Here is a 27,061-nt window from a genome sequence, read left to right on the forward strand (position 1 = left end):
CAAGCGAGTATATGCTACCCTTACCTGTAATCCACCAACTAAAAGATGTATGGTGTATATTAATACACAGTCCGACACTCGCACTCGAGAGCAATGTGCACTCGATTCAGGAAAATAGAATAGAATGAATGAGCTGGAAGGGACCTTGGAGGTCTTCTAGTCCAGTCCCCTGCTCAAGCAGGAGAACCTATACCAGTGTTGGCAAACCTTTTCAGCACCCAGTGCCGAAATGGGAGCGTGTGTGCGGGGGAGTGCTAGAAACCGGAAGAGTAGCTCCCCGGCGTACATATACTGCTCATCTGATTTCCGGCGCTTCCACGCATACGAAGACCAGTTGGACGGTGTGCATGTGCGCGCCAGAACCCAGAAGAGCAACGGGTGACGACTGGCGTGCCTGGAGAGATGGCTCTGTGTGCCACTTCCAGCAAGTTTGCCATAAGTTCACCATCACGGACCTATACCATTTCAGACAAATGACTGTCTAGACCAGAGGTGTCAAATTCAATTTCACTGAGGGCCGCATCAGGGTTGTGTTTAGCCTGGGAGTGGGGAGGCAGGGTGGGCGTGGCCAGCTCAACATCACTTGTGTCCAGAGTGCCTGTGGCTGCCCAAGTGCTCTGCCAGTGAAAACGGCCGCCTGCAATCCTCTGCCTGCGAAAACAGCTCGGGAGGGCTGCGTTTTCGCTGGCAGGGCACAACGAGCCAGTCCCTCACTGTTTCCAAGGCAGCCCTGCGGGCCAGATCTACACCCCACAGGCTGGATCCAGCCCGCAGGCCTTGAGTTTGACACCCCTGGTCTGAACTCTTCTTAAAACCCCCCCAGTGATGGGAGCACCCACAATTTCTGGAGGCAAGCTGTTCCACTGGTTAATTGTCCTCACTATTAGGAAGTTTCTCCTGAATTCCAGATTCTTTCTCTCTCTGATTAGTTTCCAACCATTGTTTCTTGTCCTTCCCTCTGGGGCTTTGAAGAATAATCTGACCCCCTCTTCTTTGTGGCAGCCTCTCAAATGTTGGAATACTGCTATCATGTCACCCCTAATTCTTCTTTTCTTTAGACTAGCCAAATAAAATGTTATTTTCTCAACCTATTCTGTACCACTTTCCCCCCTCCATTAGTTTGTTACTCCGCATATGTGCAAATTGAAACTACGTATGCCCAATAACACATTTGACAGACACTCGCCACCATCGCAGACACATTTCCCGCCTACGCGCCACTTCAACTATTTTCCTCCAGCGGCACGAGGGTTCCGTTCTATCGTGAGATGGCCCTGCCCCCCCCTTCCCAACCCCCACCCCCGGTTTCTATGGAGACGGGAAGCGTGGTGCGCGGCAAAAGTGCTCCGTTTGATCCTTTACAGCCGCCGTCCTTCTCTGCTTGGTGAGTGGTGGGGGAAACTCGGGAGACATGGCAGGACGCCGGTGGGTGCAGCAGTTACCATGACGACGCCCTGGCGGGGTGGGGATGGTCGCTGCTCAGCGCCGTCCACAGGTGGAGATGAGAGGGAAAATGCGGCAGGTTTTAGAGAACCGGCGCTTTAGAGAGTGAAAGAGCCTGAGGTTATGACGGGCGACGCGCGGTATCCCGGCAGGCTCTTATCTGGGAAGAATAGCCCGACGAAGCTTCCTTGCTTCGTTGGGAAGCGAAGGCTGGAAAGTTACTGATTCGATTGAAGTCGGCGTAGCGTTCCCTGACCAGAAAAGAGAATGGGATTTGTTTAGTTACTTAACTTGTCTCAATAGACTTTTTTGTTCGGAGGGCGGCAATTCTGCGCTTAGTCTTAAAGGACAGGCAGGCGGGCAGGCGGGCGGACAGGAAAGCAAGCAGGCATCCGAGATAAGCGCGGTGTATGTGTGTGTGTGTGTTGCTGTTTCGGTAGTTCGGACAGCTATAGCGTCATCTCGGGTCAGAGTCGGCCCTTATTTCAGCGAGGACCAAAACGGAGGTGGCAATTGCCATGGCGACGGGTTTAAAGACTTGGCTTACTGCTTAGTTGCCTCCCCCTCAGACGCTTAGCGAGCCTAAGCGGCATCTGTCTGCCTTAATCTGCAAGGTATCCCCTGACTCACGTTTCGCTCGGTTTTGGGCTATGTGACTGGAATCCAGAATTAGTTCGATCTATAAAGAAAGCTTTTATTATCGTTTGCCTCAACGAACTTTGCAAATCATACGAGTGGGAAAAGGGCAACCTCTTCTTCAAAGCATCTGAAGGCAGGACAAAAAGTGACAGATGGAAACTTATCAAGGAGAGATTCAACCTAGAACTAAGGAAAAAGTTCCTGGCAGAACAATTAGCCGCTCCTACCATTTGCCTTAATAAAAGACAGGTTGCAGTTCTATCATATTAACGCAAAAGTCAGATTTATATGTGGCTACTACATGCAAGAACATATTGTAATCGTTAATTAAGTTGTCTATATTAGTGATTAGTTGATATCATCTTTCCTTAATGTGTGTGTGTGTGTGTGTATAAGATGCATTTCTAAAGAGTGTACTCAAAGCATTTGACTAAGTGGAAATTAATATGATAAAATCTTTATTAGTATTTAAGGAACAGAAGACTCTGATTTTTAAGATGGATCAAAATACTTGTGTATAAAGTGAGGAAAGTAGAAGAAAAAGTGGGTAGTGTGGAGAAGAAGAAGAACTTACTAGAATGTTCTTGGAAAAGCTGTAAAGTAAAACTAAAGGAGAATCGAGTATTTGTCCATATAGTTAACAAGATTAGAACTTACTTGATGCCTATGTAATTTGTGTACAGGTGGTCCTTATTTAGTGATTGCCTAGTTTAGCAACTGCCTTGTTTAGCAGCTGATTGTAGTTATGACCATGATGAAAGAGTAACTTTATGACTAATGCTTAGATTTATGACCTTTGCAGGTCTGTAAAGCAAAAGAAAGCTGAAGTAAGATCATAAGCATGGTTGTGGTTTTACTTAACAACCTAGTTGCTGGTTCTAATTGTGGTTGCTAAATGAGAACTACTCTAAAATGGCCGATGTGAGCATAATGCCTTTCTAAAATTTTATTTAGAGAAACAGAAAAGTAGGATTTTAATATATTTGATCTATTAGCTCCATTTTCCAATGTTATGATTCCTTTCTTTTAATTGATCAGAATGATGGATATCTCATTTCATTATACTATCTTAAAGAGTTATGTGAAATCTAATAAAAATAAACCTATACTTTTTGAAGATTACAATCCTGCATATACAGGTAGTCCTTGATTTATACTGACAATTTGAAGTTACAACAGTCCTGAAAAAGTGACTTATGACTGTTTTTCACACTTAGACCATTGTAGCATCCCCATGCTCACATGATCAAAATTCAGATGCTTGACAACTGTCTCATATTTATGATGAGTGTCACCTTTTGCTACAATTTGACAAAGTCAATGGAAAAGCCAGATTCACTTAACAACCATGTTACTAATGTAAGTGAACTTGATTCACTTAACAACTATGGCAAAACGTTCATAAAATGGGGCAAAACTCATTTAACAACTGTCTTGCTTAACAACAGAAATTTTGGGCTCAATTGCAGTCATAAGTCGAAGACTACCTATACTTACTTTGGAATTGCTTTTCAACTTCTGAGTAGATATGCAACTTTAACAGTGTCCAAGGAGGTCCACCAGACATACAGATTTTCTCAAAATAATTACTTTGCAATGTAAGATGTGGGACAAAAGAATAAGCAAAAGCTTCATATATAAAAGGGTCAAGTAACTGTATACAAGTGTACTGGAAAGCGTAGATACCCTTGATGTCTTGAAGTTTAGAATGGAAATATTGATTAGGAGCATTGTTTGCCTGATAAATGTAAATCTTTTTGTAGGATATAAGCAGGGTTTCTTGACTTTCTTTCCTCTTCAGCTGAAGTATGGCTTCCAAGCAAATGTTTATTCACACAGACACATATGTGTGACCTACATTTATTAGAAGCAAAAACAAATTTGAGCTAGATTGCTTTCAGTAGGAATTAGTTCCCAAAATTGACATGGAAGAAAATTGAGTATTTCACAAGATTTTAATCTGTTTCTATATAATATCTGCCTATTCTATGGGGGGAATGTATAGCACTCAAGGTTGTTTTCATTTCAAATAAATAGTACTTTTCCCTGGTGGAACTGGCAAATACTTCAATACCCTGCTATATTATATTGCTAAACAATTCTCTCACCATGGACTTCTATAAATGTACTTGTAAAACTTGTTTTAATTTAATTGATTCTATTCTATTTCTATTGTTTTTAATTTTCTGTTGCCTTAACATAAACTTGTAGAATAACATGTTAGTGTTTTGAGTTAATTAGGACAGGTACTTTGCTGAGTTACATTTTATTGCCATTATTTATTGAGTTACATTATAAATTGGTATATGCTATTTGTAATTTTATGTTTTCCACTTTAATAGTTTTATTTTAAGAAACATCCACAATGAGTGACAAAAAAGAAACCAGTGAATCTACAGACACAGGAGATACCACAGAAGGTGGTGACTATGAGGATGATTTTGAGAAAGATCTTGAGTGGCTAATTAATGAAGAAGAAAAAGAAATTTCTGATGATATACAGGTATTAAGAGAATATAATTTTATACCAATATATATAGAACAAAGATATGTAATATAGATGGATTAGAAGAGTTGCTGAACACCAGATAAAATTCAAATGGCTTATGATTAAATGCCAAATGGCAGTCAGCGATTCTGTGGCTTGATTCACCATCATGTTAATTAATCAGGTGTTTGCTTACTTTTGGGTTACTGTGTTTTATGAGTCTAATCACTGCAATTTGTATACTATTACAATTTAGTTCAGTGGTACACAATCTGAAGCCCCAAGGATTTGTGAAGTCCCTCCAAAGCTTTTGTGAGTCCACCAAAAATTGTTACTAAATTATGTGATGTTTAATGTGATAAAGGGGGAATTATTAAATGCATAACTGGAAAAGTTTGTTAACTATATTTGATTTCAATTAAATATAAATGAAATAAATTTAGGAATTTGATGCATAGACTGCAAAACCTTAGAGCAGTCCTCAGATCAGAAAATTATGTATTCCCAGCTTAGCATAGTTTAAGAAGCAATTGTCATCCAATAAATCATGGTCAAACAAATTGTGCTACATGAACCATGACTGTGTATATTGCCTCCTACATTTTGTATAAATAGATACTATATTTTTTTCATAGAATCATGATGAGAATGAAGAGGATTTTGAAACTAACACTGACAAAGAGTTAGAAGATAGAAAAAATCCTTCACAAGATTCTCTTGAGCCTGAAGAAATATTGAAGGATGAGGAACGAAATTCTTCACAAGAACCTCCTGAGCCTGAGGAAGCTCTAAACGATGCATCACAAAATGAAATACATTCTATATTTGAACTTGATCCTAAGGCATTGGAAGCAGCATCTGACACAGATAGTGAAAGCTCCGGTCAGGAATCAAGGTTAGAAGACAAGGAGGAAGATGATGAAGATATAAAGCGTTATATCTTAGAAAAAATTGAAGAAGCTAACAAACTTCTGTTGGGTCAGGAGCCTTTAGATGAAACAAAAGAAAGAAAACTAAAATTCAACGATAATATAATAGAACTAGAAGTAACATCTCTGACAAATACAGAAGCAGATAAAAATGATCCTTACAGGGAACAAAACATTGCAGCTAGGCTGTCTCAGTTGCGCATTTCTAATGAAACAGGACAAGAAGATATAGCTCTGTCCATTAATGGTGGAATGGATGATGAGCACAAGGATGGCAAGATCTTAGTAGAAAGAGATGGGAAGTTTGAACTCTTGAGTATCCGTGACATTGAAAGTCAAGGCTTATTTCCTCCTCTGAGTATTTCTTTCAGTGACATTGAAACTCAACATGTTTCTTCTAAAAGTTCGTATGCTAATGCTTTTGGTGCAAAAGACGAGTCCTTCTTGCAAACACCTATAACATCTTGTTCTCCTTCCAAAGAACGATATTTTTTTTTCCCTCAACCACCACCTATTCGACCAAGCTCTGCCATCAATATTACAAGGAATATAGAACGAGGAAGAAGCGCTCGCAGGGTCCAGTCAGCAAAAGTGTGCCTTGGTGTAAGAAGTTCTACATTCTGCTTATCACCCAGGCAAAAAGACCTACGAAAACAAATAGAGCAAAGAAGAGAGAAAATAAGAAGAGAGGTAAGAATATTAATGATGTGATTAATTTTACAAATCTACAATTACGATATGGAAGCAAAGAATACCCTTCACATTTGTTCCTCTTGCAAATAATGTTAAGAGTACAGGTTTTACATATGGGGACTGTTTAGCTGTTATCTTCTTTTATGCAGTCATTTGTGTTTGAAAACTCCTTTTTAAAAACTTCTAACAGGAGTGACTTAAGAATAAACTTTAAAATAAATCCTGGTCCATATCTTAAACTTAGTATATGTTCTATTTCATCTTTTAAAACTAATATAATTTCCTGTGTCCAGAGGTCAGTTTCCCTTGTTAGCTTTGTTCTTGTCATGCAATGGTAGTTTACTTAATATACCTCAATTTTCTGAGTTTGCACAATATACCAAACCATAAATTAACAACATAAACTCAATTCATAAAACCACAATGTTTAATGTTTGGTTTGTGATTCAGGGTATTGTATGAGCACATATTGAATATGGACTATGTTACAGTTCTAAAAGCAGAAATGGTTTGAGGGAGGAAGGTAGCCATTTGTAATGAATCATCAAGTAACATGAAGCTTCACTACAATTGAGAATCTTACTAATTTTGAAATACTACGGTGTTTCCCATTATTATAGTATCTTTGGATAAAAGCAAAAATTTTGATTACCTCTAATTTCAATTTCTTTGTCTTCTGATCCAGTAGAGAATCTCAGAATGTGAGATCACATGATTTTGAGCAGTTCCTGCTCCTGCTTACAATCTTTGGGCCAGTTTTCCTTTATTTTCAGTGTCTCCCAAGCTTTCAGAGGACCTTGAGATGGGGATATCTTGTGGAAGAACAGCTGAAAATCAGATCCATTTTATCTACTCTGTATCAAAAGCAAAATATGAAGCTCTGTGATGGAAAACTACCTAACTTCTTTTACAATTTTCATTCTGGAAGTTCATAATTCTTTGTGTTTTGAATGTTTTTTTTTCTAAAATTGTCATTATTTGTTAATGTTTTAATGCAAGGAAGAAAACCAAAAAAAGATGCTGGAAGATGAAAAAAAGAGAGAAAATGACCGAGTCTTCCAGGCTTGGCTACAAAAGAAAAAAGACCAAATGCTACAGGAGAAAAGAGTTCAGCGTGCGAAAGAAATGGAGAACTTAAACAGCAGAGTAAGATGAAGTTTCAATTATTCTTCTGTGGGTTGGTTCAGTTTTAAAAGTTAAAGCAAGTTTTCTTGATGAGGATAGATAGAATTCAGCCTTTTATTTCCAGATGCAGCTATTTGTATGTCAGGGACAAATCTAGGATCACTTACTTATAGATAATATAATGATTAGCTATTTAGAAGCCAAATAGGCATGGTATTAAACAGTACTTAATTTTTTGTTGTTGCAATGTGTCATTTGTGTGGATATCTCCCCAATCTCAAATATATCCTAAACAACAATTGCAAAATTTCGATTTCTAGATGCATATTCCTTGTTTACATCTGAAAATGTCTAGAGTGCTACTTTGTTATAAAAATAATGGAATGTTAATTTTGTAAATTAATAAAATGGTTTATGGTGGGTAATATTTTGAAAATAAAATTGGATTATGTAAAGTATTTAAAAGTTTATGAGCCATTCTGAATTTTCAATATTTCTGCATAAATATGTCACGTGGACATGGACAATTAGTGGGTAAGAGTTATGGCAACAAAGAGCTATCCTAAGAAGGAGGCAGTAAGCCTCATCAGAGAGAGGCCCAGATTAAGAGACTGTGCAGTCCCCAGCTGGATCGAGGAAGAAAGGTTCAGGGTAGTTATAGCCTGCCCTACAATCTCTCAAGATGTATCTAATAAATTAGAAGGTTATAGCTTTAGTTAGTCAAGATTCTGATGGTTGAGTGTAAGCAGATAAAGGATTGGACTCAATTGGATTTCACTGTCTCTTTGGGTTTGGGTTTGGTTTCAGCCAATCTCATTGTACTCATGTTGTACTCTGACAATAAAGGTAATAATAAACAAATTAGACCTAAAATGAGATATGTTCTCCACACAAGTCCTGAAACTAGATGAACAGAATCCAATTAAATGAATGACTCAAAAACATAAGTTTATTGATTCCTTGAAAAAAAAATATCAAAAGCTAGATATGTATTTGTGTGGCTGCACAATACAAACCTTTAGGATTCACTTGAAGGGAAATTAGAGCCAGGTATTTCAAACAATGAGATGATAATCAGGTATAAATGTGGGAGGCCCTGTCTTATTAAATAACAGAATGGTGAGCATTCACTATCAAAGTCTGATCTTCCCAACATAGATATGTGGAAATATATCATGGCTTGAACAAAGGTGATTTCTTAGGATTTCCCAAAAACAGTTGTTGATGCTCACCAAGCTGGAAAAAGTTACAAACTACCATATTTCCAAAGAGTTTGGACTCCCAACGGTCCACTTCCAGGCAGATTGTGTACAGATGGAGTCAATTCAACACTACTGTTACTATCCCCAAGAATAGCTGACCAATCATCACACCAAGAACAAGGAGTGTTAATAGTCCAGGTCTCAAAGAACCTGAAGTAATAGCTAAAAAATTAAAGGCCTCACTTACATTGACATATGTCACTGTTTGTGAGACCATCATCAGGAGAACAGTGAACAATGCTCTACATGGCAGATTTGCAAGGAGAAAGCCACTACTCTCCAAAAAATATCCATTGCTGCCTGTCCAGAGTTGTGAAAGACCATGTTAGAGTTTATCCAATCTGTGAAACATGGTGATGACAGTATCACGACTGGGGCTGCTTTGCTGCCTTTGGACCAGGACAATTGATAGAACTATGAATTCTGAGATGTACCAGCAAATTCTATAAGAAATTGCGAGGGTATCTCTGAACTGAAGCTTAAGAGAAATGAGTCATGCAGCAAGGCAATGAACTAAAACACAAGTTGTACAACCCAAGACTTAAAACCAGAGCCAGTTTGGTCTAGTGGTTAAGGCATCAGGCTAGAACAGGGGTGGGCAACTATGGCCCTTTTATGAATTATGGACTTCAACTCCCAGAATTCCTGAGCAAGCCATGCTAGCTCAGGAATTTTAGGAGCTGAAGTCCACAAGTCATAAAGGGGCCATAGTTGCCCACCTCTGGGCTAGAAAGTGGGAGATGTTGAGTTCTAGTCCCACTTTAGTCATTAAAACTAGCTGGGTGACCCTGGGCCAGTCATTCTCTCTCTCTCAGCAAAACCCACTTCACAGAGTTGTTGTGAGGAAAATAGCAGAGAATGTTATGTATGTACTTCACCTTCAGTTATTTATTTGTATTCTACCTTTATTATTTTTAGAAATAATTCAAGGCCACAAACATATGCAACATACCTTCCTCCTACCTAAGTTCCCTTCAACAACCCTTTGAGGTGAGTTGGGCTGAGAAAGTGACAGGCCCAAGGTCACCTAACCACCATTCATGGCCCTAAGGTGGGACTAGAACTCAGTTTCCCACTTTCTAGCCTGGTCTCTTAACCACGAGACCAAACTGGCATCCATTATTCATAAAAATAATAAAATAAAAATACTAATAACAAGAATTAAGATGCCTTGGAACACATGCAGATCACTGGTTTTGTATTCAGTGTATCACTCTTTCTAAATATGGAATAATGATTAAGATGGGATTGTTAGTGTGAATTGTATTCAGGTTGTATTTATGATGTAATCTCTTCCACTTTTCTGATATTATTCTGGAAGGCAGGTATACATCTACAAATAATAACTAGATCATGAATACCTTCTCTTTTTATTTTAATAGAGTATCTCGTATCTTCAGCTTAGGACATACAGCTACATTTTTTGAATTTTAAATATTCATATATTTTTAATTTTTAAATAGGAGAATAGAAATCCAGATGAAGCTTTCAAGTTGTGGCTTAAAAGAAAGCAGCAGGAACAGATTAAAGAAAAACAGATGCAAACCCTGAAGGAGCAAGAAGAGGGCATGTTCTTCCTTCCAAGAACATCTGAAAACGACAAGGCTTACAAACAGTAAGTACTTTTGTTTTTCATTTTAAGAACCAATGTAATATTCTCTTAATAAAAACTGAATGTTTTTATTCCAGGAAGCAAATGAATTTTGGTCCCTGTTGTCTTCTCTCGTTTTCTCCTGTAAATGTGTATTTTTCTCACCACATTTTTGATCAAGCAAGAGAAGAATATATGCACATTACATCAAAATAATAGTGCAGTTTGAAAACTTGGATCAGTTTAGAAACCATGTTTTTAACACAGTGTACTATTATATGTTATGATATTGTATAATTGTAGATTAGTCATTTTTTTCTTTTTGTCTTACAATACTAAATCAAATACATTATTTTCATATTATCTGCTTTATACTGAAGGTAGTGATGAAGTGAGCAGTTTGATTCAACTCTAAATAAGATTGTGGCCCATAACAATAGAAATGAAATCTGGTTATTGCTTGAAGAAAATAGTTTCAGATTCAGCATTTAATCTTTTATCAAAACACTTGTGCTTATATTTCTCTGTAAGCTAGAGCATGATAATGTATTATGTTAATGAATAAGTTCACTGTCAACAAAAGATTCAAAATACTTACTGATCTCAATATTATGAACTATAGTCCTAATCACAGGCAATTGTCTAATAAGACAATTATCTATACTATCTCAGAATATATCTTTTTAGGGATAGGTTATCTGTTTATAATATATAAACAGCGAAAATGAAATGTAGGTTAATATTCAGTTTTAAACATGATTTCATTTCTCTTTAGATGGCTAAGGAGGAAGAGACGTGAGAGGCGAGAAGAGCAACTAGTTGCTAGAGAACGATCAAAACAGTTTAGGCAAGAAGCCAGAAGAGCAAAGCAAATAGAAAATATTCTGCATTCAATTTCTGAACCAAAGCCCCTTCGCTTTACAGATCAACACTGCTGAAATTTAGAAGCCCTGGATGCCTAATGTGTTCCAGAATATCTTGCATAGCTAGAGATTGCCTGTTGGAAGTGGTTTCTCTTCTGGAATGTTTTGAAGTCCTTCAATAATGGCTTAATTTTCTCTTATTAATTTTTCCACATCTTAAACTTGGAATAATTATCTATTTGTGAATAGATTGGGATTGCCTTCTCAGTTCTATAAAACTTACATAAAATAAATACTCCTCCTGTAAGTATGGTGTATTTTTTTAAGACTTAGTTTATCTTCTGACCTATCATTTTCACATCCGGCATTTGGTTAGAAACTATACCACCAATCACAGCGTATCAAACCAAAAAAATGGTTGAATATTATTATGTCATAGCATTATCTGGAAGTCCCATTGTAAATAATCCAGGGTATTTGGTGTGTTATTGAGAAATTGCAAATTATACCACCAACCCCACCCCCACTGTCAAGAAATAAAGATTTACAAAAGTGTTTTTTTTAAGTGATGATAGCATATTTTGTCTATTTACAAATTAGAGAAAAGAGATACAAGAAGAGTAGTCCAACCACATTTAATAGCACCATTAAAACCTTTTCACATAATCCCTCAGAGATAGTCATTCCAAGTTTGTAAAAAAAAAAAAAAACCTGTAGAAAAGGTGAACTCAGAGGCACATCTCCAGTAGTTTGCATATAAATGCTGTTGCTACTCTGACATAAATGTTGTGCATTAGATTTAATCTCACCAAATCAGCTCCATCACTTAAAATCTTCTTTAGGTATAAACTGTACTTTACAGATCTTGAGTTTTCATAAAATATGCTTTTTAACCTGCCCATGTAACAGTTCTCTAATACTGGAAACCAACTGTAGAAAATACTTAAACACCCACCCTAATTCTAAAATAAAATAGTTCACATATAGAAATAAGCTACATCTTTTTCAAGGAATAAAGTATTTGAGGTTCATGGGGTATTTCTAATATTCTCAAGTGTTCCCTTAAATAAGAATCATTGGTACGCACATTCTATAGTTCTTTGTATATAGTATGGAACATTTTTCTAATACATTCTTGGTTGCCATTGAACAATTGACATTGTGTTACAAATTCAATCTGCCACAAAGAAGAATTTGAGAGCAGAACATTGAGGTCCTGAAAGCTTTACGAAAGACATAATTCCAGCACAAAAATCCAATCCTCATTAGATAAAAGTACAGAAAATAAAAGTGCACAAAGATCGTATGCTTTATCCGAATCTGAAACCATTGCTACCAAATAATTTTTTTTAAAGAACAAGTAATTCTCCCTTGCAGCGATCACAACAGTTGAAAGTTATGTTCTCATATCTAGTGTAGGGATGAAACCGTCCAATATTTTTCTTTGGGGAAAGAAAAGATGCTGTTGAAGGCTCAGAAAAAGAAAGTTCTGATACTTCTGTACATTTGCCAGAATCCAGCATTCTTAATACCTGGAAAACAGTAACAGCAATGAATCACTGTGGTTTCTTTTGGTAAAAAATACTTAAAATATTTTTAAAAATCTGAAATAAGGGCTATCTCACTTTTTAAAGTTAGAAAGTTCAATTCTCATGCAAGAGAAAGGCCTCTTTTGTATTTACAATTACTTTTTATAGATAGAGTGGCATCTCTATAAGATTATTCTCCACAGAATAAAGTGTTTGCTTCTTAAAATTGTTTATTATTTTAAACATTAAAACCAGCAACTTGAATTGTGACCAGAACACAACGTATTATCTTAGTTTCACATATCAGTAACACCTAGCTGCCACAATTTAGACCTACTGAACTTTTCAAGGATGGTCTGTATTAACTGAACAATAATGCAGGAGATGCAAAGATTATTATAATTCAGATACAATCAATTTGGAAATGATTGCATCTGACATAAAAGGCACAAATTCCTTTCACCACTGGTATCTGGACAACAAGCAGGAATACAAACTTGTCTGTCCAGCACAAGCCAAACAATTCTCAGTTTAGGTTTTCTATTACCCTCAGCTACTGCACTTTAAACTATAACCATAGTTTAGATTACGTTTAAGGCTAAACTTCCTCAGGTCTTTCTATTGACAATCTACTTTAGAAGTGAGCCATGACAGAGGTGTAGCTCTAGAAATCAACTGCCACCTTGCTCCAACCATCTCTGAGTTTGTATCTTGTCTTGCAAATGAATTGTAGAAAACTATACTGCCATGTAGTACAGTAGAATACTAATACTACATAGTAGAATACGGAGGCATTTGTTGTTATGCAATAAAAAGGTACTGCTTCATGTTTCTAGAAAGTAAACTTGAAAATTTTTAATGCACAACAGAATAGCATGCTATTATATAAAATAGTTTTTACCATCTCAGCCATTTTCTCAGCAGGGGTAGTGCAGAGTTCTGTGGATGAAGAGCCATTTTTTGGATTGTTAGCAATACTAGAGTTTCCAAGTAGATGTGAAGTTACTGCTTTAGCAAGCTTATGATTTACAGCAGCTAATTCTACCGTACTATGAGGATGTGCACTAGGGTAGTATGTCTGCTGCCTTCCCCACTGTAGAGAAACCAGGAGCTCCTCTAATAATCTGCAATGGAAATAAATCAGTTTCAGTGTACATGAGAAAATTTGGTGGACTACAGAAACAGGATGAATACTCAAAGAGAAGGAGGGATTAAAAAAGGTTATTAAATTATCCAAGAGCAAAAATTGCTATCTATAGTTTTGCTAGTGATGCAAAGAAACAAACTATGTAGATTCTGGTTATGATTTTGGATGGAAAAATTAGTGTAAAGTTGAATTATGGCCTTTGCATATTGGGAGACCACAACAGGAAGGGCAGAAAACTATAGACCAACTGTGTATTATTTTCAAAAGAGGTAAAAAAAACATTGGAGGAAAAAAGATTTCCCCTTGCATAGGTAGCCCTGCAGCTCACATCAGGCATATGGAACAGAAATTTCACCCAGATTTATTATCCATTTTCAAATTTTGTTAGAATGAAGTTTCTTTCTTGTGGATAATTCTGAGAACAAAATGTAAGATAAACAGACTATAGAACAAAAAGTTAAGCTATACAAGGACCTTATAACTAGGGATGGTAGATCTCTGTTGTCACAGAGAGTGGGTTTTGCTGTAATACTGTATAGTCTGTGCCACTAAGTACATTTTAGGGCAATGACACTGCTTTCAATTCTTTCTGTATACACCTGTCATTCTCTCTCTATAATACTAAAACTCTTTGTGCTTGTTTTTCTATTTGTACCTTCAATTGGGCAAAACGATGTATCATACCACAACAGTTTTTGAATTAAGGTAACTCAAATGGCCTAATTTACAAAATTTGGAACCCATTATTCCAGTGGTATTGAAATCTGGAAAAGTTGTGACTGTTTCAATGCTGCTGCACTGCCACACCACTGTCCTGTTCTACCAATCACAGTCACATGACTGTCATTTCCAATGTTCCCTGTCAGCTTCCCACAAGCAAAACCAGCGAGGCAGGTAGATAAGAAGAGTGGCAATGGTTGGGAGGGTGCATAAGAGGCACAGCAGATCAAGGTGTCTATGTGAGGGGGCACAGAGGTGTGCAGGTTGCTGGCATGGCATGAGCACCAAGGGACTGTGGGGGTGGTGATGCACAGGTGGGGGAGACTTGCCTGAGCACTTTGCAATGCTCCCTGCCGACTTTCTCTCTGCAAGTTTCCCAAAAACAAAGTAGGTGGGAAAGACAGCAGGAAGTTGGAAATCATTCTTGCTCCCAAAAATAATGACCCAACAACTGAAACAATGACACAACTGAAAATGATGACACGCCTGGAACAATGACTCAATTGAAACAATGACTTAAAGGGTCATGGATTATTTAGTGTGTATATATAAGACTTGTCAACCGAGAACACCTTTACATACATATGATCATTCTGATATAAGTATTTTGCCTGTATTTTACTCATAGAAATTTGATTATATAGAATTTTAATTCAGTCTATGGAATTAGAAGTAAATCTTTGAATAAAGGAAATTATAATTAAGACATGCACACAATAAACATATAGGTATAAGACTCTATTATTTCTAAATATCGATAATCCAGAGCTGCTACATAAAATGGCTAAACTGGGATTTAAAGCAATGTCTTTCAGAGATTAAAAAAAACACATATATTCATACTTTTGTGCAGCAATCATTTCTTGGCGAAACTGATCACGTTCATTTAGCAGATCCTGAATTGCACTGTGTGCATCTCTGGCCTGACGCTGGAGAACTGCTCTGGAGTTAGTCAACTCATCAGACATGACTCTGTAGAAGATATTTCATATACAACCTGGTTAAAGTTGATTCAACTAATTAATATTGTGTTCCTATTGTACATTAGCAATTAATTCAATGGTTGCATTTTCATGCTGCAACCTAAACAGATTATGTACATAATTTGGAATAAAGGGATAATACATCTTGAACAAATAAATGTGATATGAGGTACAACTTTCTTATGACTATCATCCCACTTTTTCTCAGGAGTACTATTATAATATTACGATGGAAATAAACCTGTAAAATATATTACGCTGAAGGATGGCATTCTACGACCATGCAATGAGCTTGTTTGATAAATTGAGATTTAAATCATTACTTTAGACCAGTTCAGACATGATATCAGTTACATCATAGTAGCTTTCCCAATTCCCAATCATATTAATATCAAGTTCCCTTTCTTTTTTGCAATAATTTAGGAATGTATAAGACATCAATTACGGTAAGTGAATAGATATTTGTCAGACAAACTTCTAAAAGCCTATGTAGATTTATAAAGATTTTTTAAAAAGCATATACTATGAAATTTTCATTTGGTGTTTTAGTTGGCATACAAATATTCATAATTATCAAAATTAACATTTTAGACCTACCCAGTTTTGTATATCAGACTGAGTACCCTGAATTGGAATCAGAAAATTACTCAAGTTTGCATAACAGCTTTACGAAAGGTGTGTTGTGACACCTCCTAGAAGCACCAATCATGTTGTTTCAGTCTGGACCAATTGTCATTGTTTTCAAGAGGCACTCCATAAATAGCAATGTGTAATAGTAATCCAGCCTCAGGGTTACCAAACCATACATTAACAAATGTCTGTTCTCTCTCTTCCAGGAATAGCCAACTGGTTTATCCGCCAAGGCTGATGAAAGGTAAACCTGCTACTGATGTGTATCTTTGGTTAAAAACAGTTGCAAGCTGGAAACTTGTTCTTTAATGGAAGTATGACCCCATCCAAAGCAATCATGTCTGTTAAACCTTAAAGCTTGGTATCCTCAATCAACAACAACTGTGATAGAGAAGTGGTACTTATGTGTGTATGGTTGCTTAGGTAAATGTACATTTATTTATTAAGACATCCTTTAAAAGGCAGCATTATTAATAGTACCTGCTTGCAAGGAATTTGCTTCGCCAAACATCACATTGTATAGACATCCTTTCTAATTGCTCAGATAGCTGAGACACATTCCGTCCAAGGGCTTCATTTTCAAGAATCAGTTGATTTTTTTCACGTGCCATACGCTCAAAATGATATTGCAAGTCATTTCCAACCGAAGCAACAAGTAATTTTTTCAACTCCCGATTGACCTAAGATAGGGAAACGAGTTCAACATGCACTGAGTTGATTAACCTATCACAGCTGACGAACTGGGTTGTTTTGTGTGGCTAGATAGGTGTAGTAGTTAATTCCAGCATATATTAAAAGTTGACTGTTTTCAAAATACGATGGACATCAAACAAAGTTTGTTACTGTTTGTATTACTGTAGAGTGGCTGCATAAACACATTTACTATATCTTAATAAGGAAAAAGAAAAAGACGTGATTTTATTCAAGGCTGAAAATAAGTTTACATGTTCTTCTTAGCTTTCATAATCTAAGACCAGTAACTTTCTATCCCATAGTAGCTTTCAAGAAACTCCTCCAGAAATCCAAATTGTAATTTTGCTCAGATGAAAGTTGGCTTTTTCCAAGGGACAGGGAACTTACAGTCTTAGGGAATAACGGCATATTCAAATACAGCAGCTATCCACTTTTCAATTTTCAGGTGGAGAGTATAGCTCTCTGTTTATTTATACAATTATGGTTTATATATGTACGTATTTAGAGATCGCCCTTCTCCTTTATAGGGAGATTCTGAGCCACTGTATACAGAATAGTTTTATAGTCATTGCTCAGAATAATCCAATGATATAGAATACAATCCTTAAAGGCCTTATTATGAAATAATGTCATTGAGTGCAATTTAATTCTGAATGAAAATGAATAGAAAATAACCAAAACTAGGGAAAAACCTTGAGTATATGGATTTCAAGCGGCATTGTTATCCCTGAATAATTATTTCTATACACTGCAGTTATTTCTTCCAAACAAATGGTATAGTCTTTAAAAGTAAACCAATCAAGTCTATTTTCCTACCTCTGTTTGCACATGGAGTTGATTGGAAAGACCTTCCTTATCCTGTAAGAGTCTCTTTTCCGAATTCTTAAGCTTTCCTATTTCACTTCTTAGCTCCAGAAGTTCTTTCTTAGTATCTGATGAAATCCCGTCAGACAGACTGAGGGGCTCTTTTTGAGGACCTGAGGATTTAGAACCTTTAGCATTTTTAACAGGCACCACACGGCTTATAGAAGCTTTAGGAACCACTATTCGTACAGCTTCAATTTCCACAGCCTTGTCACCATATACTTTCCCCAGCTGAAGAACTCCAGGACTCAGTGATGGAAGAAGCTTCTTGCGCGGGCTTCGATGGGCATGGCTAGTTGTGTTGGGGATTACTTCAACAGATTTTGAAGGCTGCTCTGTTTCCATGCCATCACCAGGTCCACGAATGGGTGAGGTAATGTATTCACCTTCAGGTTGAGGCAGAAAATAGCATACAATATGTTTAAATCAGAAAAACATGATTAATATAATCTAATATTATTAGGAAAGCCAGTTTGGTGTAATCGGTTAAGGCATCAGGCTAGAAACTGGGAGACCATGAATTCTAGTCCTACACCAGGCACAAAACCAGCTAGGCAATCTTTGACTAGTTACTTTCTGTCAAGCCTAAGAAGATGGCAATGGCACTTCTGAAAAATCTTGCCAAGAAAACTGTAGCAACTTGCAGTCTCAGAGAATCGGACATGGCTTACAGATAGTTCTTGACTTACTACTGGTTGCTTAACAACTGTTTGAAGTTATGACGGCCTTGGAAAGGGTACTCTATAACCTGTGAAGCACTTCAAGCCATCATAAAATGTTGCACTGCTCCCCCAGTCATATGATTATGATCTGGGTGTTTGGCAGCCTGTTCACATTTATGACCAGTTTCCATGTGTCCCACAATCACATGATTGCCATTTGCAGTATGGTGGCAGAAAAGGGTGCAATCTGGTAGTGCCTGCCACACAGCTGAAATTCCTTCCCCAGCAGGCAACTCTTTAAAAAGAGTGAGAAGGCTGCCCACAAGATGAAGGAAACTCCTCCAGTGAACTGCAGCTCTGTTCTGAATGTATATTTTTACTTTTGCTATTGATCTGTTATTTTTCTACACAACAACGCTACAGTTCTGGTTTGCTCTTGACATTAGAGATGCAAAAGCTGAAAAGAAAATGTTTGTGATTTTGAATAAAAAAAGCTGACTAAGAATGTAATTCTTTTCTCAAGTAGACAACTACTCCAATGGAGCTTGGAATGACCAAGGTATCCTTCTGCAGCCCTTTAAAGGAGTTCTCTTCCACGTATGGAGTGGAACTTCTCTGAAGGGCTATAGAAATGAAGGTCAGATCTCAAAGACCTGAGCTCCATTTCTGCAGCCCTTCAAAGAAATCCTCCTCCATGCACAGAGAGGAGACAAATTCTTCTGGCAGGCTGCAGGTGTGATATTCAAGATCTGAGCTCCATTTTTCCACCCTGTGGAGTTCACCTTCTCTCCATGTGTGGGAGAGAATGGCTCTGGAGGGGAGATGAATTCCTCCAGTGGGATGGAGAAACAGCTCAGATCCCAAAGATCCCAGCTTCATTCCACAGACCTCTGGAACAATTGCCTGGCGAGGAATTGAACGTGGCAGGCAGCTCTTTTGCTCTGTCCATTTAATAATCTGGGAGACCATTTAACAATCCTAACTGGAAGTGTTGAGATTGCATGCGTTGAATGAAGCAGTCAGGCTTAACAACTACTTAACTCAACAACTGAGATTCTGGTCCAAATTATGGTCCTAAATCAAGGACTACCCATAATAGATTACATCCAAAGCTTGTCATTTTCCATAGCATGGGAATGTTTGACAGCACTGTGTCAAATTCCTCACTACATAACTTTGGAAGGCTCAGTCTCACATTCCATTTGAAACTAATTCTAGGAACTTAAGGAACTTAAGCTACAGGTAGTCTTTGGGTTACAACACCACCTGGAATTTCCATTGCTAAGTGATGCAGTCATAAAGCACAACGTGGGACCATATAGCTTCATGATAGTAACCCTGGCAGTCGGGCTGTCCTCACTCTAGGATCACACAGGTCATTAAGTGGGAAGAGGTTGGCATCCCAGGCAAGCAGGTCATGGAGAGGTACTATGGGACCCACTGATTTTGCTTATGGGAAGCCAGCAGGTAACGTCCTTGGAGTTCTAGCCATAACAGTCTCTATGTATGTTATCACAATCTGGGCATTTGGTGCTGACTCACGATTATGTTCTTGCAGTCACATGATCACAATTTCTGACATTATCAAGGACTACTCATAAATCCCTCTTGGCGAGTATGTTTGTAACTTTGAATGGCTGTAACCTGAGGACTACCCATAAAAGAAAGCTAACTGCAATTAGATCTAATACTAATTTGAATGTAACAAAATTTTATTTAAATATTCATAAGTAAAATGTTAGTACTATGAAAAAGCATGTAAGTTTCTCATTTGATAAATAACTGATATTCAGTTTTCTTCCACAAAAGCTCTTATCTAGAGTTTTCTGAAATACAACATGCATTTCAAATACATGTTATATTTGATTTACAAATGTCTGCAGAATATATTTCCAAAATCAATATTTAATTCCTAAGAAAGATGAATACTTACTATTTTCTGCATTATTTAGAGCTGCCATTTTATTGACAGGATTGCATACAAGAAAAAAACGTTAAAGCCTAAAAGAAACAAAGAACAAAAGTATTATGGCTTTCAGTTCCATTAAACAGAATATAGAATCATTAGTACAGAACATATTGCAACATACTAATTCAACTTCATAATGCAGTTTCTCACAAAAGTAGTAGAAAATGTTCAAGCCCCCAAACCTCCTGTATTTGGAAGTGATTGGATGGATATGCATCCTATTTGGGATGGTTAATTATTATTTAAAGTATTGTAAAAATATTTTCATGGTGCTGTATTTAAAAAATAAGCTGCAGATTTTAGTCTAATAAAAACAGTTAATACAATAAAATTCTGCAAGACAAAAAGAGGTACTATTTCATTTCAGCAAATACTAAAAAAAATGCCTATGATTTTGAAACAGGAAGTCGACTAAGAACACTTCTTTTCTCGTGTAGGCAGTATTCCAATGGAACCTGGGTGCATGAATAACCAAGATATATGTTCAAGGTATCTTGACCCTTAGAATATAATCAACCACTCATACAGTTTAAAACCTATCTCAAGCATAAGGCAAAATGAAGTGATTACTGCAGATAGCAGTTTTGGGGATTCATGAATAGATAGAAAATCAATACAGTAGTTATTTACTTTACAAATTGAAAACAGAGAGACGCTAGTGAGGCTTGGATGTGGACACATTGGGCAGCAAATCTCTTTGCTCAGCTGTAACATTCAAACAAGGCTTCACCCTTAAAACACTCAGATTCTCTGGTCTGTGTTTTAAACCATCATTAATACCTAACAAATTCCACACCATCATGAAACAAGTATGTGCACCAAGATGACAGAAATAAAAATAAAGTATACACCACACAAGTCAAGAGGCAAAACTATCTTTCTGACTTATTGAAAGAGGTTACCCTACACACTGAATTGTCATATGACATGTGAACTTTGGTTCAGCATGTGTCAACCTCAGTATTTTGGATTGTAAACTAGTTTGCATACATCCAAATTAGGTTACTAGGTTTGGGCTACACAAATTCAGACAATTCCTAATGGGTAAGAAAGAGTTAAATTTTTTCATAGCTCCTTGTAGCTATGGAACTCCCAGGAGCTGCCTAGGAGTTGTCATTTTGGCAAAGGCCTCAAGTGGGGTGGTGGAGCCCAGAGGAGGGCAGGGGATGCTGCAAACAGGTGCATGTGATGGAGTGCAAGCAGGCAGGGATGGTGCTGCTAATGACTTACTTGGGACAATTTGCAACCTTCCCTACTGGCTTCCCCATTAACTTTGCTTGTGTGAAGGTGCCAGAGAAAATCACAGATGGCAATCATGTAACATAGCTTGTGCAATGTTGTAATTGTGAGCCAGGGCCCTGACCACCTGGATCATAATCACATGATCACAGGGACATTAGGACAGCTGGAACTTGGACGACTAGTTGTTCTCCAGATCAATCTCAGTAGTGGCCAGAACCTGTAGGACATTTGCTTTGGTATGTCCCATGCCTGGATCCTGTCGACAGCAATCTGGAGAAGGGGCGTTGGTCTTACCTGAGACGCACCTTCTCAGATGGTGGAGACAGGATTCAGTCCCACCCTTTTCTCTAGCCTCTATGATTTTGGGTGTGTGGGATGATACAACTTATGACTTATACCTAATGATGGAACTCTTACAACAACTATATTAAGACCTTGACTTCATCAAGAACTGGGGACAGTGGCCCAAAGGGGACATGTCTTCAGTTTTTCTATTCAGTCTATAGCTGAAAAGAGCTGAATATATCTCATGCCTGGATCCTGTCTCCACCATCTGAGAAGGTGAGTCTCAGGTAAGACCGATTTTTTCAGCACCTCAGTAACTCTGAATGACGGCTGAACAAATGGATATAAGCCACGTCTACCCATAGCTTGCCTTACCTGTTGCCTAAAGCTGCCACATGGACAGCAAAACTCACATTCACTATGCATTGGTGATGTTGGATCCTGAAACATCTGCAAACAAACAACCAAGCTCAGACAGTAGTATCAAGTATCCCACACTTCAACCCTGAGCTAAAGAAAAACCATATTTTTACTCTCCAATATGCTATACAATATGTTATAGCACTGAGGCTGAGGGATGCTTCCACTAAAAGCTAGACTTGCCCCTCCGAAGATGCTGGATGAAATGGAGTTCTTCCAGAGGGTGTTTTTTTTTTTGTGGGGAGGGGGTAGTTATTTTCTCCTTTCTATTGCAATTTCTGTGGTGGAGTAATTGTTCCGTGTTCTTATATCACAAAAAACCCAAACCCATAGAATTTTTGCTATAAACTGCTGCAACATTTGGCAGCACACAACACTCACAAACCATACCAATAAATCAATAAACCTGGTCATGGCTGACATTTGATTTTCATTAATTACCCAGAAAACCTTTCTTCCCAAGCCTGCTCTCTCATATGAGCCCTTCAATTTCAGCATGGCTGGTCACATTGTGTCTGGGTCTGATGTCAACACATCCCAATTCCCCCCAACAATGATTTACAGAAATAGGTAGTCTTCAATTTGCCACAGTTCACTTAATGACCTTTTAAAGTTACAACAGCACTTTAAAAAAGCGACTTATGACCATTTTTTACACTTGTGACCATTGTAGTATCCCCACGGTCCCGTGAACAGAGTTCAGATGCTTGGCAGTTGATTCATATTTATGACAGTTGCAAGGTCCTGGAGTTATGGGACCGCCTTTAGCGACCTTCTGACAAGCAAAGTCAATGGGGAAGCCAGATTCACTTAAACAACCAAGTTACTAAATGTCTACGGAGATTCTCAGTCATTCCAGGTCACGATTAGTCCCAAAGGTGATTTTTTTCAAGAGGCAACTGGAGTTTCTGGTTTTTCTTTGAAGCTCAGGGCTGAAGAAGCTGCTCGGGCGAGAAGCCAAACGTCTTCAAAGAAAAAAAACCAGAAAGTCCAGTTGCCTTTTGGGGGGTTAAAAAAAAAAAAAGCACCTTTGGGACAACCGAGTTACCAACCTAAACAACTGGCAATGGTTTGCTTAACAAATGTGGCAAGAAAAGTCGTAAAATGGGGCAAAACTGACTCAACACATTTCTCACTTAGCAACATAACTTTGGAGCTCAACTGCCATCGTAAGTTGAGGTCTACGCGTACAGCTGAATAACTCGCAACCCGGCAATCGCCCCGACGGCTTCGTTCCCCCACCCACACGCCAACCGGGAAAGAAGCCCGATCGTTATTTGGACGAGTAGGCGAGGCGTTTTACAGAACAGCGTTCTGTAAAACAGGAAACACTGTAAAACCATGTCCTGTAAAACCGTGTCCATTTTACAGAACAGTGAACTGCTGTGCAAATTCGTCTAAAGGGTAAAACTAACCAGCTGTGGGATTGCCGCCTCCTCCTCCACTCCTCCCAGCTGCTTCTCATCGCTGATTCTTTCTTTCTCCTTTTGGGAAGGAGTAACTTCCGATCGACTCCCTTCCGCCTATAGAGGTTATAATAGTAGATTCACCCACCCAAATCGCTCAACTTCTGGCTTCAATTTCAATTTTTTTTTTCCCAAGCCTTAATCGGGAGACTGACCAATCAAGTCAGTGGCAAAGTTTCGGACTAGAAAATCATACCACTCCTTCATTATCTGTGTGTAGAGCAGTGTTTCCTCACCCTTAGTACTGTAACTTTAAAGATGCGCGGACTTCAACTCCCAGAATCCTCGTCTAAAGTGCTGGCAGGGGAATTCTGGGAATCTGAACTCCACACGTTTTAAAATTGTAAAAAGGTGGGAAACATTGTACAGTATATTTATTTTATTTATTTATTTATTTTGTCAAGCAATTATACGATAACAGGTATAAACATAGTTATGAATACATGAAATGGATACATATAAGAAAAATAAAAAGAAACAATAGGACAGGGTTGGTGCTAGCAGTGCAATCCTCGCTCTTCAGAGTTGCCTTTGATGGATGGGCGGCTGTGTAGATTTGATAAATAAACGCCTGCACAATGAAGAATTCATAGTTTTACTGCAAGGCTTTGTTCAAATGAGGGAAAAAAGAGATACCAGTTTCTAAAAGCTGTATGAAGAACTGATGAAGTTTGGCCGATTTGTACACGGAGGGTGGAACTGAACTAACAGATTAACAAAATAACAGAGTTGGAAGGGACCTTGTAGGTCATCTAGTCCAACCCCCATCCAAGCAGGGGACCTTATACCATTTCTGACAGATGAAAGTCCAGCTGCTTCTTCAAAGCTTCCAGTTAATGAAGCTCCCACAACTTTTGAAGGCAAGCTGTTCCACTGGATGATTGTTCTCACTGTCAAGAAAATTTCTCCTTATTTCTAGATTGAATCTCTCCTTGATCAGTTTCCATCAATTATTCCTTCAGATGCTTTGGAAAATAGTTTGACCCCCCCTCCTCCCTGCTTAGCAATTTGTTTGTGGGGCTTTTTTGGGGGTGGGGTGGGGAAGGGAGTGGCAAATAGCTTGTTTTTTTCATCTCCGTTTTAGAAAATATTCCAGGATTAGTGTACGTTAGCCACAGGTCTCCTTACAATCTATAATGAAGTCTATTAGCGGGTAGCGTCTGTGGCGGAATTTTTAAAAAAGCACCACTTTTCACTTGAAAGTTAATGAACGCTGCGACCCCTACATTCCTATCTCTACGTTCTTGTACAGAAAAGTAATAATGACGTGCCCTTACCCACAATTCATCCTTGCGCAGGCTCGCGGGAATTTCATGATTTCCGGTCTCTTTTTCCCGTGACAACTCCAGGCCCTTTCACGCTACACAGGACTGAACGATCACGAGAGTGAACGATACTCCTCCCAACCAATAGGAATTCAAGGCGGCTAGATGATGATTTTTTTTTTAAACCGGATGTTTAAGCCGCAGAACAAGAGAAGGCGTGGCCTCGGTTGCTAAGAAGCGACTTGGCGTGTGTCGCTAGTTGCGTTTTCTTTCTCCTGCTTTGAGAGCGCTCCAGCGGTGAGGTGGCGGTCGGGAAGGCGGAGGTGGCTGGACCATGGTGAGTGGAGGTGGGCTGTGCGCGCTGTGGCGAAGGAAATCTCCGGCGGGAAAGAGACTCCCGTGATGTCAGAGCATAAAAAAGTCGTTTAGGGGAGGGAGGCAACGACCCCTACGAAGCATCCCCATGAAAAGAAATGTTGACACTTGAGCTAATAGCATGTGCTGCAGCTCAGTGACATGACGCTTATGAAGGTTTTGTTAATAGTACAGGTGAAACTCGAAAAATTAGAATATCGTGCAAAAGTTCATTTATTTCAGTAATGCAACTTAAAAGGTGAACTTAATATATGAGATAGACTCATTACATGCAAAGCAAGATCGTTCAAGCCGTGATGTGTCATAATTGAGATGATTATGGCTTACAGCTCGTGAAAACCCCAAATCCACAATCTCAGAAAACTAGAATATTGTGAAAAAGTTCAATATTCTAGGCTCAAAGTATCCCACCCTAATCAGCTAATGAAGCCATAACACCTGCAAAGGGTTCCTGAGCCTTTAAATGGTCTCTCAGTCAGGTTCAGTAGGAATCACAATCATGGGAAAGACTGCTGACCTGACAGTTGTGCAGAAAATCATCATTGACACCCTCCATAAGAAAGGAAATCCTCAAAAGGTAATTGCAAAAGAAGTTGGATGTTCCCAAAGTACTGTATCAAAGCACATTAATGGAAAGTTATGTGGAAGGGAAAAGTGTGGAAGAAAAAAGTGCACAAGCAGCAGGGATGACCGCAGCCTGGAGAGGATTGTCAGGAAAAGGCCATTCAAAAGTGTTGGGGACTTTCACAAGGAGTGGACTGAGGCTGGAGTCAGTGCATCAAGAGCCAACACACATAGATGGATCCTGGACATGGGCTTCAAATGTTGCATTCCTCTTGTCAAGCCACTCCTGAACAACAAACAGAAGCGTCTTACCTGGGCTAAAGAAAAACAGACCTGGTCTGTTGCTCAGTGGTCCAAAGTCCTCTTTTCTGATGAGAGCAACTTTTGCATCTCATTTGGAAACCCAGGACCCAGAGTCTGGAGGAAGAATGGAGAGGCACACACTGCAAGATGCTTGAGGGACAGTGTGAAGTTTCCACAGTCTGTATTGATTTGGGGAGCCATGTCATCTGCTGGTGTTGATCCACTGTGCTTCATTAAGTCCAGGGTCAACGCAGTCATCTACCAGGAGATTTTGGAGCACTTCATGCTTCCTTCCACAGACGAGCTTTATGGGAATGCTGACTTCATTTTCCAGCAGGACTTGGCACCTGCCCACACTGCCAAAAGCACCAAAACCTGGTTCAATGACCGTGGGATTACTGTGCTTGATTGGCCAGCAAACTCGCCTGACCTGAACCCCATAGAGAATCTATGGGGCATTGCCAAGAGAAAGATGAGAGACATAAGACCGAACAATGCAGAAGAGCTGAAGGCCGCTATTGAAGCATCCTGGTCTTCCATAACACCTCAGCAGTGCCACAGGCTGATAGCTTCCATGCCACGCTGCATTGAGGCAGTAATTGCTGCAAAAGGGGCCCAAACCAAGTACTGAGTACATATGCATGCTTATACTTTTCAGAGGTCCGATATTGTTCTCTGTACAATCCTTGTTTTATTGATTGCATGTAATATTCTAATTTTCTGAGATTGTGGATTTGGGGTTTTCATGAGCTGTAAGCCATAATCATCTCAATTATGACAAATCACGGCTTGAACTATCTTGCTTTGCATGTAATGAGTCTATTTCATATATTAAGTTCACCTTTTAAGTTGCATTACTGAAATAAATGAACTTTTGCATGATATTCTAATTTTTCGAGTTTAACCTGTAT

At 38.5% G+C, this 27,061-nt stretch overlaps 3 protein-coding genes across 11 annotated transcripts in view; 2 read left to right on the top strand and 1 right to left on the bottom strand.

Moving 5' to 3' along the window:
* The first annotated feature begins 1,298 nt into the window (after positions 1–1,298).
* CCDC181 (coiled-coil domain containing 181) lies at positions 1,299–11,340 on the top strand. Of its 4 annotated transcripts, none has more exons than XM_087966433.1 (6): positions 1,299–1,384; positions 4,425–4,585; positions 5,206–6,189; positions 7,192–7,338; positions 10,043–10,194; positions 10,946–11,340. In XM_087966433.1, exons 2-6 carry the CDS (start codon positions 4,448–4,450, stop codon positions 11,106–11,108), a joined length of 1,584 nt encoding a protein of 527 aa, XP_087822559.1. In that variant the 5' UTR covers positions 1,299–1,384; positions 4,425–4,447; the 3' UTR covers positions 11,109–11,340. The 4 variants fall into 4 exon arrangements, with proteins under 4 accessions (XP_087822559.1, XP_026537585.1, XP_087822560.1 ...); XM_026681800.2 differs by having other exon boundaries at positions 1,377–1,425; XM_087966434.1 differs by lacking the exon at positions 1,299–1,384 and adding an exon at positions 1,396–1,495.
* Positions 11,341–11,651: 311 nt separating this feature from the next.
* Positions 11,652–25,151, bottom strand: BLZF1 (basic leucine zipper nuclear factor 1). 4 transcript variants are annotated; one of them, XM_087966436.1, is made up of 8 exons: positions 22,843–23,662; positions 22,133–22,207; positions 20,195–20,262; positions 17,552–17,985; positions 16,523–16,722; positions 15,273–15,401; positions 13,464–13,686; positions 11,652–12,565 (listed from the first exon to the last, which is right to left on the bottom strand). In XM_087966436.1, the coding sequence occupies exons 3-8, from the start codon at positions 20,220–20,222 to the stop codon at positions 12,383–12,385; spliced, it is 1,197 nt and encodes a 398-aa protein (XP_087822562.1). In that variant the 5' UTR covers positions 20,223–20,262; positions 22,133–22,207; positions 22,843–23,662; the 3' UTR covers positions 11,652–12,382. The 4 variants fall into 4 exon arrangements, with proteins under 4 accessions (XP_087822562.1, XP_087822564.1, XP_026537586.1 ...); XM_087966438.1 differs by lacking the exons at positions 22,133–22,207; positions 22,843–23,662 and adding an exon at positions 24,921–25,151; XM_026681801.2 differs by lacking the exon at positions 22,133–22,207 and having other exon boundaries at positions 23,593–23,662.
* The window catches only part of NME7 (NME/NM23 family member 7), a 72,293-nt gene continuing 69,089 nt past the window's right edge, over positions 23,858–27,061 (top strand). The window contains exon 1 of one of the 3 annotated variants that reach the window (XM_087966441.1): positions 23,858–23,994. Coding sequence is in view for 1 of the 3 variants with exons in the window: in XM_087966440.1 (XP_087822566.1) it covers positions 25,243–25,245 (3 nt within the window). In the remaining 2 variants the exon portion in view is untranslated. Of the gene's footprint in view, positions 23,995–25,059; positions 25,256–27,061 lie in introns of those variants that run through there. The other 2 variants (XM_087966440.1, XM_087966442.1) reach the window with 2 other exon arrangements.

This window comes from Notechis scutatus, chromosome 5 (assembly GCF_049901735.1).
Source record: "Notechis scutatus isolate UNSWTSFEM ecotype Mainland chromosome 5, rNotScu1.2, whole genome shotgun sequence".
Lineage (NCBI taxonomy): Eukaryota > Metazoa > Chordata > Lepidosauria > Squamata > Elapidae > Notechis > Notechis scutatus.